Source organism: Polypterus senegalus, chromosome 1 (genome assembly GCF_016835505.1).
Source record: "Polypterus senegalus isolate Bchr_013 chromosome 1, ASM1683550v1, whole genome shotgun sequence".
Taxonomy (NCBI): domain Eukaryota; kingdom Metazoa; phylum Chordata; class Cladistia; order Polypteriformes; family Polypteridae; genus Polypterus; species Polypterus senegalus.
This window is the reverse complement of record NC_053154.1, coordinates 86,192,140-86,210,083: the sequence shown is the minus strand read 5'-3', so window position 1 is coordinate 86,210,083 and position 17,944 is coordinate 86,192,140. Positions and strand designations below refer to the sequence as shown.

The window sequence follows — 17,944 nt, the reverse complement described above, 5'->3', positions numbered from 1 at the left end:
AAAGTGACAGATGGACAACATTATAAGAGGATAAGGACATCAGATTCCGCACTTTGAGAAAGAAATGCCTTACGGGTCCTCAGTTGGCGTCTCCCTTAGATAGACAGTTACATTTATATAGTGCTTTTCTAGAGACTCATAACACTTTACATGGGCAGTAGGGAGTCACTTCAACCACCGCTCATGTGCAGCAGCCACAGTAACGTGATGGCAGCCATTATAGTGCCAGTACACTCAGCACACATTAGCTATTAGGCTGTGAAGGGTTGAGAGAGATAGTCAGCCAAAAAGGGAGAGATGGTGACTAGGAGGAATGGACAAGAACATGGTAGGTCGGGACATTGAGAAACACCTTACTCTTTTAGAAAGATGCCATGGAATTGTTTTTTATTACCAAAGACAGTCAGGACCTTCGTTTTACATCTCTTCTCAAGGTGGGCACCATTTTGCACTGCACTTGTGCATTGGGGTCCACACACAGACCCCAGGGTAAGAGGCCCAGGATGGTCTCACCAACACCTCTTCCAGTGGCAACCCAAGCTTTTCCTAGATGGTCTCCCATCCAAGTACTCACCAGGCTTAGCTTCAGGATGAAGGATGACTTGCTCTGAAGTGCAGGCGGCTTGGCTGCTGGCCATATTATTCCTTAAGCAGTATATGCCAAACACCAGTGTCATGTGCAACAATGGCAGGGAAAGGTTCAAATGGACTAAGAAGCATAGACATCGAACTGTGGATTTCTGGGTGATTCTGAATGTTTGCCCATCTTCACTGTTGCTTTATATTAGCCAGTTTTTTTTCTTTGAAATTCTGCTCTAAGGCCAGCATCCCAGATTCATTGTTTCACTTTTCATACATGTAGTTAGCTTAAAGGTTTATAAACCCAGGTGTAGTTCTACATATATTATATTTTTACCATAAAATATTTGTGCAATGAAAACCAGCCCTTTCTTTTCAAACAGGTAGGATTAAACTCACAAATTCTGTGTATTGCTTAGAGCAACTGAGGCATGCAGTGGCAGCGACAGGACGATTGCTTATGACGTTCTGCACTTCCTCTGTACCTTGTCTTTCATCACTATATCTTCTGAAGGCCATACAGCTGCAGCTTTTTCCTACTATTTGCTTATTTAATGTATCTTTTTATTTTAAGGTAAAATATGCTCTGTGATATAAGTTAAATGTTTAATTGTTGCCCAAGCAAATGGAGATTGTGCGCATTTCTGGATGTGCGTAGACTTTCATGCATTTCATAACCATTCCAGGTGAGTGGTACCACACTGTCTCAAGGACAAATGCTCCCAGGAGCCCTCAAAACTCAGAAAATGACACCTATTTGTCTCTTGGGTGAGTTCACAAAGTACATTCAAAGGGATTTCAAGCCAGTCATTAAACAGTATGATGGAGGAATTTCAACATCAGTTGTCCAAACAAAGAGCAGGCTATGCCACCAAACCAACAAATCAATAGGAGGTTAACTTAAGAAGGACCTAAAGCCATCTTCTGGGACAATCAATGTCAAAATACACAAGTAGAGCCAAATTGGGATCTAAAAAAATAGCATACATGTACCAGATGAACGTTTGAGAACAAACAGATATGAAGGACAATGTGCTAAGGACAGATAGGCTAAGAGTGGGGATGGTTTGCAATGAAAAGCCTTAACATTAAGTTGGCTAAATCTGTTCGGCCTCCTTTTGCCTGTTATTTTATTTTTCTTTATTTTCAGTTATTGCCATAAGCTGCTAGTCACATGGAATATGATTTAGTGAAACTCATATAAACAAAAAAATCAATACAAATGTAAGCACCACATAAGAATAATAGCGATAATCATTCCTCAACAATTTCCAACCAACCAAGCCACGGCAAAGCTTTACACATATCCATCAAACAGGCTACTTCCACGATCTATACAAGTAAATGGAGTATAAAAAAATTATCGTGTCCTTTGAATACCCAAGAGTGTAAATTTATGAATTAGATAGTTTGTGAGGAACAACTATTACAAACCTTTATGGCTGTGATCTTGAGAGACCTAAGCGATTATCGGATGAAGGAGAGTGTACAGAGGATGCAGGCTGTGTGGTGGGTCAGATGAGATCTTTAAGGCTTTATGTTTTACTCTGGAACAGTGGAGTATATCTACTGAGGGCAGTGACCATCTATGAGGCTGAAAATGGAGTAAGTCACTTTCTGGAGCGGTTTATTTTGCATTGTGCACTTTTACCCATGCTTCTTGATGCCATTATTATTTTCTATTGTAATCTAAAATCATATGCATCACATTTCTGTTGTTTGTTTAAATTCTTACTACAGATTTCAAAATAGTTTACGTATGAAAGAGAATAAATACTAATCCAAAACAAAGGACTAAGTTACACTAGGGCCCTGTAAATTTACACCAGTAAAGTACAAGCTTTCATAATGTTTCAGCAGCATATGCTTAAGTTAGATCTCGTTTTCCTTTATCTTGTTAACAATTAATTTAATCTTCCATTTCATGAATGTCTTTATTCCATTGTATAATTGTGGAAAACTACAGCAACTCCTAGTAACAATGGGTTCAAGACAGGAGCCAGTCCTGGACAGGATAGTCTAGCAGAGGGCACAGACAGGCATTCCTACAAAGTCGCCATTAGGCTAGCCAACATGTACAGAATTTGGGAGAAACCTGGAACACCTGGAGACAAACTATAAACAGTGACCAAGTTGTGAGGACTGTGACTTTAAAGCATCTTTGGGCCTGGCCAGTCGTTGGATGGGAGACCATCTAGGAAAAAGCTTGTGTTGCTGCTGGAAGAGATGTTGGTGTGGCCAGCCAGCATGGGGTGCTTACCCTGTGGTGTATGTGTGGATCAGGGCAGCGATGGGGACACTGTGCTGTAAAAATGGCGCTGTCCTTCAGATGAGACGTAAAACCGAGGTCTTGATTCTCTGTGGTCTTTAAAGATCCCTGGGAAACTTTCCAGAAGAGTAGGGTTTATCCTGATGTCTTGGCTAAATCATCCATAATGGCCTTGTCCGTTATGCTGTCCAAATTATCCCCTGTCTCTAATTGGCTATCTCTTCCACCATTTCACCACCTAACAGCTAATGTGTGGTGAGCGCATTGGTGCAATAATGGCTGCCGTCACATCATCCAAGTGGATGCTACACATTGGTGGTGGCTGAATTGGTTCCCCTCTGTCTATGTAAAGTGCTTTGAGTAGTGTGAAAAGTGGTATATAAATTTAATTAATTATTAAAGTGTAAAAACTTGAAATATGGATATCCAAGTATAAAATGTAGAAATCAGAGGCTTCTGGACATGCTAGTCTAATGATAACAATAAAAGCTTATGAGGGCAGGAATCTCCAACTACGGTCCTGAAGCGCCACTGTGGCTGCAGGTTTTCATTGTAACTCTTTTTTAATCTGTTTTCATCTTTTGCTGCTAATTGACTTCTTTTCCCTTCATTTTAATTGCCTTGTTTTTTAAGATTCAGTCCTCAGAATTTTTCATTTTTGCCTTAAATGACACCCAAACAGAAATGAGATCTTAGTGTGCCAACATATGACCAGCTAAGTGAGGACCACAAACCCCAACCATTTCACTCTATCCAGTTTCTTAATCAGAAGCCAATCCTTGTTGTTAATTAAACCAATTATTTAATTAATTCCACGGCTTGTTGGTGCTCTCAGTCTGCCACAGCAGACATTTCCAAAACTGTTCATTTTCTTTTTTCTAAGAACACCATCAAAATGCTTTGTGGACCTGAGGAGATCAACATTATTAAGGGGCCCAAGTTTTAAATAGCAAGCTGATTAAAACTAAGGCAAAAGAGTTAATTAGCAACAAAAACAGGTCACTAATAAAGAAAAGTGTTAGAATGAAAACCTGCAGCCTCTGCCACCATCCAGGACTGGAATTGGGGACCCCTGCAGTAGACTGAGTCTAACGTTTGGACCAGATATGAAGAGTGGATGGTTTTTGGTGTCCTTCTAATCTCATTCTTACTTAGGTAAAGATATGTTAGCATATATGAGAATGGACTTAGAGAAAGTCCCTGTACATGGAGCATGAATGCTTGACGCATTTGGATATGGGATGTGAAATTGGAAATTGCTAAACTGAAAAACATTTGACATTTATGACCGCATGAACTTTAAGGTATTCATTTTCTACAGAGCTCTCTGTTTCTGTTTTCTACTCTGATCTCCAGAACACCTACATTGTTTGAAACAGTAACTCTTGATTGGTCCAATATGAGTGAAGGTGGACAAGCACAAGTCAGTGTGTCCTGCACTGGACTGCCATCCCACCTGAGATAGGTTCATACCTAGAAACAATTCACAATGTGATGTACTCTGGCTCTCCATGATAGCAGGTGTCTTCAAGTTCATTCAGGTGGGCCGTAGAGGCTGTAGATTATTTGCTCCTTCCCAGTTTCTTAATTTGAAGCCAATTGCTGCTTCTGAAACATTTTTAATCAAGCACCAGTTGTGGGCATCATTTCAGCTAGCTCACTCATTAAGATTCCCAACCCTTAATTGCTTCTTTTAGTCTTAAACAGTTGGTCTGAATTTCTTCTTGTTTTCTTCCACAGCTACCAACCAACAATGAGATGCAAAAGACAAAGGAAGCCAGCAGCTCACCATATAACTTAGTCCCACTTACACTTGTGTATGTGTGTTCATCAAGTATATGTTTTAATAAAACACTTGGAAGAAATGGAAAGGAAAAAAGGGAAAAGCTGTGGATTACTAATCTACCCTGGTCCACAAATCATTTAGATGATATCCTCTGCAAGGAAACATCCTTAGGATAAGAATAAATTGACATGACAGATTCAAAGCACTAGCAAGAATGAAATTATTTAAGATTTGTTGCTTCTAATTAAGCAGCTGGGTTAGAACAAAAATCTGCAGGCATTGCAGCCCTCCAGAACTGAACTTGAGGACCCCTGGTGTATACGCTTAAAAGTATAATGCATAGGTGCATATTTTTGACGTTAAGAATAAAAGGAGTTGTCAGGATAACATTTGGAGCAAAATGACTTCTCTGCAAAAAAAGGAGGCCCCAACTTGTAAAAGGGAGATCAAAATGCATTATTTTTATATTAAACTACCAGCTGTTCCCTGCGGCTCTGCTCATGTGATAGTGAAACAGGACAAACTTTAAAAATCAATAAAAAAAAATTGAAAAAAATGTAAATCTCCTGAAATGGGAGGTAGGTACGCTGCAACGTCAAACGTTGGCACTGTATCTAATCGTGTTCAACTCTGATGGGAGAGCATCCCCCCATGTGGGGAGAAAAGCATGTGGCTGTGATCTCTCTGCCAATGAGCAGCTACGCTCTAAAACACGCAGCTCTGGTCTTTCTCTCAAAAACGTCAACCGTTACTCCTTAACAATCTGTAGATGAACTTGTCTGTTGAACAAACAGGTATTGCTAGCTAAGCGGAGGCAAGGTACTCTCCAACAAGTGGCGAGAGGTAGACTGAGTCGAACGGAGGCTGGCTCCCCCATCCCTTCAGCCTGGGGCTATATATATTAATCTATAGATATATATTTTAATATATTATGGTAATTAACTATTACTACATATATATATATATATATATATATATATATATATATATATATATATATATATATATATATATAGCTGGGTATCATTTTTTAAGTAAAACATTTAAAATAAGTGAATGTGTGATCAATTTGGATCTACACTGGATTTTATAGACCAGATGACTTTTTCCTTGTTAACAAATGTTGTGTTGTGTTGTGTTCTAATAATGGATGTTCTGTCTTTTCCTATATTTTTAATCTTTTTGAAGATCAGCCATTCAGAGTGGTAAAACTCCTCTGTTCTCAGAATTATTAGTTCATACTGGTGTCTAACTCCTGTGCACTGTGCAGCATATTGGTGAGGAACTGGACTTGCCATCCTCCCCTTTTTGATTTTACATGGAATCAACACTATCCTGACCTCTATTGATCAAGACAATGTGTAGCGAGATTGACTAACAGAAGAGAACTTTAAGATATCCATTCTCATTCATTATGGCTTCCCACTCACTCTAGAACTGAAAAACTCATTCGTTTCCTACCTTGTACAACAAGACGCCCCAGCGCAGTACGGCGCATCCTAGTCCCTGGCCGGTTGGCAGCACAAACATACACTCCGGAGTGCTGCAGGCTAACATCTGAAATCATGAGGTTGCCTGTGCCAAGCACTTGGATTCCCTCCACACCAATGGAGCGGCCATCTGTAAGTGAGACATTAAAAACAGTTTTCTGTGAACTCAAAAAAATAAACGATACCCAAAAAGATGTTAGACAGACATAACAGAGTAAAAGAACTGTCCAGATAAAACAGATAAACGTATTACAAAGTGACAGGCAGAGCCTGCACCCCTCTTATAAAGGAAAAATGCTAGAGGACCATAAATCCAGTATTAAAAATAAAATAGGCCAAGGTGTTCGTACCAAGTCTGCTCCAAGAGACAATCGGCCGTGGGTTTCCTGTAGCTATACATTCTAAGATGGCTGTTTGGTGAACTGTGAGGGTAAGATTCTGTGGCCCTGAGAGGATAACCGGCTCCTTGTACATCCTCTGGGATGCAGCTGCTAAAAAACAATAAAATATTTATTATAACATACAGTGTACTGACATATCATAGACAAATTAAAAATGAATACATTTAGTCGGATTATAAAAAAAGACATGGAGCTCATTAACTGTATCAGAGAAATCTTTCACCCAGGTGTGTACTAGAAATATTGAAATGGAAATTTGCCCATCACAACCTGGACAATGGTAGGCAATGGCTACAAAAGCTCACCCTCTGAATCTATTACAAGGAAGACCAGGAAAACTTGTGTTGCAGAAGCAAATGAGGCGTCTCCATGACAACCTCACTTTGAAGGGAATTAGTGAGCTCAGATATGCGCCTTTGATGCAAGCCATCTGAATTATACCTTATGTAATTCAGAACAAAATCAAAAAGCTCATTGCCCACACTCACTACAGAGACCTTCTTTATCCTGTATGTGTTCCAAGAAATTGAAATCTTACTCGGGAACACGATCCGTTATGATGCTGATGGGAATGGGGATTACAGCATGTTAGGACCTCACTGGACTACAGGTTACTGTAGTATGCTTTTCAGGTGACCAGGTACCTGCATACTGTCTGTTCACAGTCCTGAACTGGTGGAACCACACATTCCCACATGGGTCACAACATGACACAAAGGTGCCAGTGCCAGTCTCGTTTATAGTGATGCTTGTAGACTCCCATCAGACAATGTGCAAAAGTCATATGGCCTGTAACTACATAACTTTCTAGACTTTGACATAAGACGCCAAAAAATATAGAAACCTATTATAACATTACCATAAACATTACACTAATTCAAACTTTTATAAAACTGTACCATAAAACATGCACTAATTCAAACTTTTGTAAATCTGAAGTTCACAAAAAATTATGATGTCCTGCATTCCATCTTTTTAGGACTAGTTGGTGGGGTGAAGATATTCCACTCTGGGGTCATATTTCTGCTTATCATTATTATAATTAATGAATAAAATAAAAAATGATTGCTAAAATGTATCTGACTTAGCAAAGAATTTGGCAATTTTGTACATCGTATAGTCCAAATCTTCCCAAGGCCCTGCACTCACCTGACACATTGAGTTGTGCTTCATGGCTGTAGCGTGTATTAGCGATATTGGTTGCCACACAGCGGTAGAAGCCGTAGTCTGGCCGACGGACACCTGTGATTTGCAGGATGCCTGTAGGCAGGAGTGTGTACCTGGATGGGAATTAATGAATCCAAAGAATAAACATTACATGAAGCTAGAATATTTCTTCCATAAAGAAACCAAAAAGGACTGATCGATGAAATGAAAGTTGATAAGCTTATTTTTCTAAAACAATAAAACAAAATTCAAGAAAATACAACCCTTTAACAGCCTGCTTGCATATGTAGAGAAACTGAATTGTGGATCTGCTATTTGACATATAAGAGTGTGCGTATAAATGCCGTCTGAGTATATCATGGTAATGTCAAGGTAATCAGCTAACTTGGAGTAACGAAGTCAATAATAACCTAACTCTTTCTCCGATAAGCCTTTTGTTTAGACCCATCTTATTAGAATTAACAGAAAAGTTCATAAAACATTTTACTTTAATCTTAGGGTTACTTTATGCCACCCTATTTCTCACTAACAATAATTTTCAGAATGGCAGTGCAGTGGTTAGTGTTGCTTCTGCTTCAGTTCTATGTGTTTGAATTCTATGCCTGGTCACTGTTCATATGACGTTTTTATGGTAATCCCATGCCTGTGTGAATTAAATGGGCTTGAGAATGTTATATATTCTTCTTCTTATTATTATTATTTGGTATAGTAGCTACTGAACTTGACTGTTAGTCAGAAAAGATGGCAGTTCAATTCCTGCTCCTGACCCCGAGCCAGACGACGAACATGGTTGTGTTCCATCTATAAAAAAAATAACTGTAAGCAGAGGCCCTGTGCATCAGTACTTACTGTATGAAGTGCCTTGACATGATGTCTGTTGTTAATTCAGTTCAGGATTATGGAGGTCAGAGTCTATAGACAGTAGATATCCGTGGTCTGGATGGCCAAAAAGTTAATGTAGGGCCTTGCTTAGCTCGTGCAGTCTTAGTCTATCAAGAAGGTATCTGTCGTGTTTGCACACTTGAACAGAATAATTATGGATTAAGTTCTGTTAAACAGTGTTGTCAGCTAGCTAGGGACCATAGTAATTTAGGCTGACATCTGGGGCCAGATTTTGAAGAAGCAAATATGACTATTTTAGCTTTACTTGTCCAGCAGTACTGAAAAAAAGGGTCTAGAGTATTTATCATAATTAGTCTGCTTTCTCCCAAAAATTAAGGCCTACGTACATACAGTAAATGGTAAAATAACAGAATAAGTTAACAATGGACGATAAACACAAATCCACACTACCACTTTTTACTTCAGAAACTTGCTGTCGTCAATGGTTTTTCGGATAAGCACACACATTTGTTCAGTTTAGTCATCTGCTCACCTCTGGTCAATGGTGTCCAATGCTGTTCGATTTCGCTCCCATGTGATCACAGCTTCTGGGATGCCATTCACTTGGCACTGAAAGCGAGCAACACCACCTTCGTCAACAGTCATTGATTCAGGGTGTGTGTAGAATTTGGGGAGGGCTGAGGAAAGAAAGTTAGAGAAGTTAGAGTTGTGGAGATCACCATTACATAATATACTTGGCATTCATTTATCCATATAATTTTAGATTTCTGGGTGTAGGTCATACAGGGCCATTTGATTGCTTACTATAAAAAGTATCTTTAAATAATGTTCTGAGCCCCAGTAAATCAAAGTAAAATTTTCCTAACTATATTAGGGAAACATTAATCTCAGGATTCAAAGATGGCTGTCAAGAAGTGCATAATGTTGGCCAGGGAATCAAATCCCACCCTGTCACCTGTCTTCTTACTTTTATATGACCCCCACCAAAACTGGGTGTTATAAAAACCCTGAGCACTGTGCAGCATAGCTAGAGCTTCTTGCTTTTCTTGGACTAGTTTGGTATTTGTTGCACATACCAAAGACATGCATGTTGGATTGATTAGAAGCCAAACTTGCATTTAATATTTCCAGACCCCCATAGTCCCCCTACATAAAGATTCAGAAGAATTAATGAATGATTGGCTATAAAACGAGCTCTGTGTCCTGAGAAGGCCCTTATCTGTAAATCCAATGGCTTATAATGTGATGAACTTTTTCAATTAAAGAGGACACTATTTCATTATTTTGTGAAATAAAATATTGCTCATTTTTTTAAAAAATAACAAGGATCACTAGGCTAAGTTGCTAGAAGCAGCTAATGAGAGAAAGCTTGACAAGATTTCTTAAAGTAAGCTAAAACATAGTAAATACAAAATTTTTGATAAGTCAATAATTCGTACAATAAGGAAAATAAGATTTATTGTCATGCTATAAATACTTTTCACTTGCTTAGATTTCATTTTTTGCAATGTACTGAGTCCCCAAGTGGAGTGCTGTCGGCAGTTGTGGTCACCTCACCACAAAAGAAACAAATGGCAGCTTTAGAATTTGTGCAAAGACCAAGAAAAAGGTATCCCAAACTACAGTTCACAGCTCTGGTCCAGATAAGTCAAAACCTGAAGCCATGGTCCTGTTTCAAAAAATAAAACAGCCTGTTTCTGTAGGTAAGGTGTGGAATTCAACTTTAGGAGTTCAAAGTATTCATGAGAGAACTCAATGGAGAGTTTGAGACGGACCATCAAATTGACCAGGGCTGCATATTTACAAACACTGGAGCAGACAGGTTCCAAAACTTTGTCTGAGCACAACCATTGATTTGCAGGTCAGTCTACATCCCAGTCCTTACCAAAGGTCATAAGCTCTGGACAATGACCAAAGAATGACATTACTGTACAAGGACAAGTGGCTAAAATGAGGCTCCTATGTCCAGCTCCTTGGCTCACTCCTGATGATAAATGAGAAGCTCAGCAGTATGAGAGGACTGTAGAGGAGATCTGCTGCCTCTCAGAATCAAGAAGAACCAGTTGAGGTGGTTTGTCAAATAGTTAGGATGTCCCTGGGGTTGAAGATCCAGGAAATCCATGAGGGATTACATCTTTTGACAGGCCTGGGAATGCTTGGTAATCTCCCGAGAGGAGATAGGAAATGTTCATAGCACAGAGTGGCCTGGTCTGTCCAGCATGGCATACTGTCACACCAGTCCTTATCACAGAAAGCAGACAGAAAGATACACAATGGCACAAACTAAATCTTTACTGTACATGAACTCCAAGGCTCATTGAAGTTGATCCGAAAGAATGATTATAAAGAATATAAAGGACTGGTAAATTCAGCTTACTATACAATTTATGGCAACATAATTTAGAAAAGCCTGTAGCTTCACTGACTCTAAAGACCATCTTACAGATAACTAAACAGGAAACTCATTTTTTGTTTCTTCTGTACTTAGGATATGTCTGGATGATGGCTGACCTGAGCAGTTTTAGAACAGTAGTCATTTATTTTCTCCAAATCTCATTTTGCTTTTTTTTTCTTCAGTGCCTTCTGTTAAACCAATAATGTCACCATTTACACATAATATACAAATCTAATATATAAATACTGTATATGCAGCATAATTGTATGTTCCAGCTTGTTCTCCTTAAAAATCACCATTTCTCTTCCTCTGTGACCAGGTAGCTGGAGCAGAAGGTTCTTTTCACACTTTACAGCAGAAAGATTCTTGTTTTGTATTTGTGTGTGTGCAAAAATAATTTATGTGATATTCAGAAAATTCAGATATTTTAGGGGGAACATGGTTCCTCCCAGCCATAAACAGCCTTTCCCACAAACACATTAGTGTTTAATCATTCGTTTCTGGCAATGTCATTTTTGACCGACTTTAAAATATGCAAAACCTAGACGTCTTTACTGTACAAAAACCCACGTGAAATATAATGAGAAAATATGTGCATTAACATACCCTAGGCTGTTAAAAATATAACATTCTCATTTTCTTTAACATTTTCTCCACTTGAATGCTTCATTCTTTGGTAAAGCACTCTTCTGCAGTGGGTGTTATATGAAATAAATCCAGTTAATGCTTGATGTCGCAGCTCTTCTCTTTGTCAACGAATCAGCTATTGCTAGGAAGTTATACCAGATGTGATCCACACGACTGGTGAATTTGTATTTTATGTTGGGCTTTTCAGGATGTGGATCATCTCAGCGTACACTACGTATACTTTTTAACAGAGCATATAGACTTTATATCAGTTGAAGTGTAATGGTTATGGACTTTTTGGATCTAAAACTGAGCCAAGGGTAAGGGTCAGAACTTGGTGTTTTCCTGGTATAACCCCTATCACTGCTGATTTCTTTTTAAACAAACCTTCACCTTCTGTTCAACTAGTGAGTAGATACAAAAGAAGACATGCCATGACCTAACCATGCCTGACTACATCAGCCTTGCAAATGAAATTCCTGTCTTACAATTCCGTCTCCAGCTCCGTCAGTACTCACATACAGACAGAAAGGAGAGCTCTATCTCTTAGCCTCTTCCATAGCTATCCCCTTACTGGGCTGTGACTTCCACCAAGTATGTAAATGCCTAAGCCTTACATCTGCACAGAAAACTCCATTATTTAACTGAACCCCCATTTCCTGAACCTCTGTGCCTCTATGTCTTTTGCAACTCTCCTGCGCTATTCAGTTTTTATGGGCAGTTATGCCACACCAGGGGTGATTTAGTTCAGCATTAGCATTGCACAGTGGCGACACAAAAGGCAGGATTTCAGACGGCCTGTCTAAACCAGAAGAATGCATGACCGACTTTTAGCACCTCAGTGAATGACCACTTGGGAAGCGTCTGCTGCAGTATTAACCACTCACACATACACACACACTTACCAGCACAGCGACCTTTTCCCCAGCCATAACCTTTCTGAATCCTACAACGTAGCTGTATTAAACCATCATTTTGTTTTTATTAAAAGAAGAGCAGGATCAGGAAATCCTCTGATGGTTACAAAATGTTTGCCAATGTAATCATGTACATAGAAATGCAAAAAAGGTGAAAAAAAATGAATGGGATTATTGGTACTAAATAAAACAAAACAGAAATCAGGGTAGTTATGCTCAAGCAGAATATTTAGCCAGGAATCTCAAAATAATAAAAAGGAATGGTGAAGTTGTGCAACAGGAAGTAGTTAGCACTGGGCCTTGCAACTCCAGAGTTCTCGGGGCAAATCCCTACCTATCTGTGTTTGCTCGATTTCTTATTTCATTGATTGGAGACTCGAAATTGGTATCTTGGACTGTGCCCTTCAATCAACTGGCACTCCATCCAGGTTTGATTCCTACCTCGTGGACTATACTACTAGAATCCCCTCCTGCAAAACAAAAATGTCTTTCTGAATATGTAAAAAAGAAGCAACACCTTAAAATACCCTTTTTCAGTTTGGGGCAAAGGTTTTACCAATTTGTTTGCACTATTTGCAACAAAACTGAAATTACTTTTCAGTGGGAAGCAGCAACAAATTGGTCTACCGCCATGTAACTGTAGACATGTCTGCTGTTAAAAGCAGCAGAACAAGAGTCACTCTAAACCAGAACAAAGCCAGAAAAGACCCCTGAATGTATTCAAATAAATGGTACATTCAAAAATCTAATCATAAGAGACAGCGGAATAGAGGAAGAACTCAGAACTATTGCATCTTGTCAGTGGCTGGAGTGCTGCCCCACTGGATAGAGGATCTGCCAGCTTGCCTAACCTTAGGAGATAACTAACCTACCTGTCCAGCACAAAACACCCAAAACAACACCAGTCATCACTATGTGTATTGTGTTCCCTCTTTTTTCTGGCCCTTCTTTTTGCCCGATTTGTCTTGTGATGCTCTGATGTCTTGTCAGTACCATAATAAAACATAAACTTCTCTGAACTCCACTTGGGGTTTCACATCCAAGACTTGAGCAGAGTCCTTTCCAGGGTCAATTGTGGGTCTTCAGTGTCCTGTAAAATAATTTGCTCTGGGTTGTCTCTAAGACCACTGCATCACTGTGCCCCCGAATGAGCCAGGCCTGTATGGTAGCTTGTGGGTGTGCAGCTCTCTTTTACAATCAGGAGAGCGGCACCCATTTCATGTGAGGTTTGCCAGACAAGATTTGGCATAATGGCGGAATAGTGTAGGCTTCCTTCTGATATCGTTAGGTCATTTGACCTCACTGGCATCCTCAGAAAATTACATCAGATACCTTGGTGTATACATATACTATTGGCAATAATGGATACAATGAGGCTATTAGAAATAAACTGGATACATTAGGATTAAAAGTCAAGACAGAGGTAAAAAACTTAGGGGTAATTGTTGTCTGCAATCTGAATTTTAAATCGCATATTATTCAGACATTCAAACATTTTTCACTTAAGAAACATAAGTAAAGTTAGACCTTTTATATGATTGAAAGAGGCTGAGAAATTAGTTCACGCGTTTGTTTTCAGTCGACTAGATTACTGTAACGCACTCCTCTCTGGACTACCCAAAAAAGACATAAATCGTTTGCAACGAGTGCAGAATGCAGCTGCTAGAATCCTAACTAGGAAAAGAAAATCTGAGCACATCTCTCTAGTTTTGATGTCACTACACTGGTTGCCTGTGTCATTCAGGATTGACTTTAAAATACTGCTTATGGTTTATAAAGCCTTAAATAATCTCGCCCCATCTTATATATCGGAATGTCTGACACCTTATATTCCAAATCGTAACCTCAGATCCTCAAATGAGTGTCTCCTTAGAATTCCAAGAGCTAAACTTAAAAGAAGTGGTGAGGCGGCCTTCTGCTGTTATGCACCTAAAATCTGGAATAGCCTGCCAATAGGAATTCACCAGGATGATACAGTGGAGCACTTTAAAAAAACTGCTGAAAACACATTACTTTAACATGGCCTTTTCATAACTTCACTGTAATCAAAATCCTGATACTCTGTATATCCAACTCATTAGAATAACTATTCATGGTGGCTCTAAAATCCGTACTGACCCCAACTCTCTCTTCTGTTTCTTTTTCCGGTGTCCTTTTGGTGGTGGTTTGCGCCACCAACATCTACTCAAAGCACCGTGATGTTCCAACAATGATGGATGGATTAAAAGCCAGAAGTCTGTATGACCATCAACATCAACTGACTCCATGAGAACCCTAACTACAAAGATGACTATTTCATTTATGTTACGCAGAATGCCCACAGGGGACTGGGCGGTCCAGTGGCCTGGAACCCCTGCAGATTTTATTTTTTTCTCCAGCCGTCTGGAGTTTTTTGTTTTTTTCTGTCCACCCTGGCCATCGGACCTTACTCCTTTTCTATGTTAACTAATGTTGTCTTATTTTAATTTCTTATTTTGTCTTTTATTTTTCTTTTCTTCATTATGTAAATCACTTTGAGCTACTATGTGCTATATAAATAAATGTTGTTGTTATATAATGCTGATTATATGCTGTAGCAGCTCAAAATATAATTTTTACCTCCCAGATATAAATCACTGGATTATTTTTTGGATCTTGTAGAACAAATTTAAGAAAAAATATTTCTCTGCTTTAGAATTAAATAAAAATAACTATACTGTATTTGAAAACAGGACATTAATGATAAAAAAAGCTAATGTGAATGGGGTTCTGCAGTGCTGTACAATAAAATAAAGGACATCAACAAAGACAGTTAACTACATGTACTTGAGGCTTTAGAGGCAGCATCCATGTTTGCTTGGTGCTGCTCCACTGAGTTATGCAAAAAAGTTTCTGAAGTTCTTTCGGGAGAAAAATTCTAGCAATCCTTCCCATCACTCCTCCTCCTCCTTGCCTTCTATTTAAAATACAGACAACCTGAAAACCTTCAGGCACAACAATCAAGGTAAGAAAAAGCTGCCACTAACTGACTGCCATTTTCTTTTATCTTTGGTTTTCAGGTTAAGAGGGTGCACTAAGTGGAGAAACAGCCCACTATATGTTGCTTCACTATACATCCCACTGCTGATCTTAACTTGAATTCTGTGGTGGCGACGCTCTGTATTACCTTGTGTGGCATCACCTGCACTCTCGTGGATCAGAGCCTCTGGTGCCCATTTTATTAGGGTACTTTTTATTAACAGTGTGGGATTTCATGTATATCTCCCATTTCACAATTGTGGCCCATTCCCCTCCCCATGCTACCCTAATGCCATTTCTGTCCTTCTCAACCCCTACGTTACATATTTTCCCTGGTGCAGAATTATATATGTCTTGTTTCTTGTAATATTTGCCTGAATCGCTTTGTTCGCCTGCTTTCACTGCCCTCCACTCTTTCCATCTTAATGCATCGCTTGGTTTCTCATGACATGAGTAATATATAAAGTAGATTAACTAAGTGATATGAAAAACTGATTTTTGAATTCCTCTAAATCCTTTTGGGTAAATTCATTTACATCCTAAGTCCCAATGATGGCTTCTTCAACTGCTAAAAGACTCACATGCAAGTTGAACACGGGCCTTCCTGCTGATCAACATGCCAAAACGGTTCTCTGCTGCACAGTCATACTCGCCGGCATCAGTCTCATTGCTGTCACGCCGCTTGTGGAAGTTCTCGATCAACAAAGAGCCATTGGCTAATACAGAAAAACGCTGTCCAGTCACCAATGGCACCCCATTCTTTCTCCAAGTAATGGTGACAGGCCCTTCTCCTTCAACCTGGCAGTGAAGCATAAGTGGACGATCCCGTACTGCAATGACGTCACCTGGCTCTGAAAGGAAAGAAAGCTCTGAAGTCTTGTCCTGGCCTGTGGAGAAGCCAAAAAACATTATATTAGGCATATTTAGTCTGACATTTCACAACATACAGGCGGTACAGAACAATGTGTCAAACTTCTAAAGTTTTCCTTATACAGTATTCTCTTAAGTAAGGTTCAAAAGTAATCTGAAAAGAAATAACACAACAAAATGCATTGATGAGAAAGGGGTTAGGTAGTATTTGTCCGTCTATTTTCTAATCTGATTGTTTCAATTACAAGGTGGTCGGAAACCAAATTCTATCCTGGGAGCAACACTAGCCAGCTCTGGAAGGAAACCCAAGACGGTACACAAGAATGTTAAAGGTGAAAACTCTACATGGAGACTGAGCTGAGAAAAAAAATCATGTCTGTGACAATAGCATTAACTATGTGACAATGACACAGGCAAAATACCATTGAGGTGAAATTATAAGGTGGGTAAAATGTTGAACTTCTGAACACCATACACGTCTTGTATCGCCACACCTCGAGATGACGTCTGCGCGCTGGGGTTGCCCCACAGACTTTTTATTCCATGGTGCTGTATCTGATGCAGCCAGACAATCAATGTTGGAGTTTGGGTGGAAAACAGGGCGCCCTAGAGGAAACCCATGTGGACACAGGGAGGACATGCAAACTCCACACGGGGAGCACCGTGACACAAATCTTATTGTTAGGCAGCATTGGTAACCTTTATGGACAGTCTGAAACAAAGTGTGGCAGAGAAGAAAGATCAAGCTAAATGCCTTGTGCTTACTCATTTTGTTTTATACTAAGCTGTGACTGAAACTGAAAATGATGTGGCAGTGAAACATGACACAAGGTACATGTGTCAGTCACCCTGCTGGGTAAATCAGGTACGTAGACCTTATTTGTTTTACCTGAAGAAAAATTATTTAACAATCACTACATGTGAAGTAAAACTGGCAACAAATAATCAAGTTAGAAATAAATGATTAGATGAAAGGAAGAAAAATAAAAACTGACATCAGATTTACTTACTTCCCTTACAAACTTTAGAACTTTATTATTCATTCAGTCTTCTACCTTCATAACCTGCTTTAGCCAGAGGCTGAAAACATCCATGGAAGGGGCACCAGTCCATCATAGACAACATTCAGACAGTAAGCTTCACTCACACTGACTCATACTGGGACACGTTACAAATGCCGCTTAACCTACCCTGAAAACTGCAAGGCCGTGTAAAAGTCCACATTCACCTGATATGAGACAGTGACAAGGCTGGGAACAGACACTAAGATGTTGGATCACCAACTGGCTGGCCACTTTGTTTGTATAAGATAAAAAGGACTCCACTTCCTAAATATTTCCCCAGAATTCAACTCACAGTCCTGGAATCACTCCAGCAGATTTTCCCAGATCTTCTTCTAGTGCAATTGTGCTCATCGAAAACTGTGCAGAGAATTCAGCAGTTTTGGTCTCCAGACTACAAAAAGGACATTGCAGAACGGGAAGAAGTCCAGAAATGAGCAACTAAGCTGATTCCAGAGCTACAGGGGATGAATTATGAGGAAAGAGTGAAAGAGCTGAGCCTTTTCAGTTTAAATAAAAGAAGATTAAGAGATTAAGATTAT

At 39.4% G+C, this 17,944-nt stretch overlaps 1 protein-coding gene across 1 annotated transcript in view; it reads right to left on the bottom strand.

The window, feature by feature from the left end:
• si:ch211-57n23.4 (immunoglobulin superfamily DCC subclass member 3) overlaps positions 1 to 17,498 on the bottom strand; it is a 46,166-nt gene extending 28,668 nt beyond the window's left edge. The window contains exons 1-6 of the mRNA XM_039748081.1: positions 17,489 to 17,498; positions 16,053 to 16,358; positions 9,068 to 9,212; positions 7,675 to 7,805; positions 6,475 to 6,612; positions 6,096 to 6,254 (exon numbers count right to left, since the gene is read on the bottom strand). Of these exons, the coding sequence (XP_039604015.1) occupies positions 6,096 to 6,254; positions 6,475 to 6,612; positions 7,675 to 7,805; positions 9,068 to 9,212; positions 16,053 to 16,358; positions 17,489 to 17,498 (889 nt within the window). The remainder of the gene's footprint in view (positions 1 to 6,095; positions 6,255 to 6,474; positions 6,613 to 7,674; positions 7,806 to 9,067; positions 9,213 to 16,052; positions 16,359 to 17,488) is intronic.
• Positions 17,499 to 17,944: the final 446 nt, after the last annotated feature.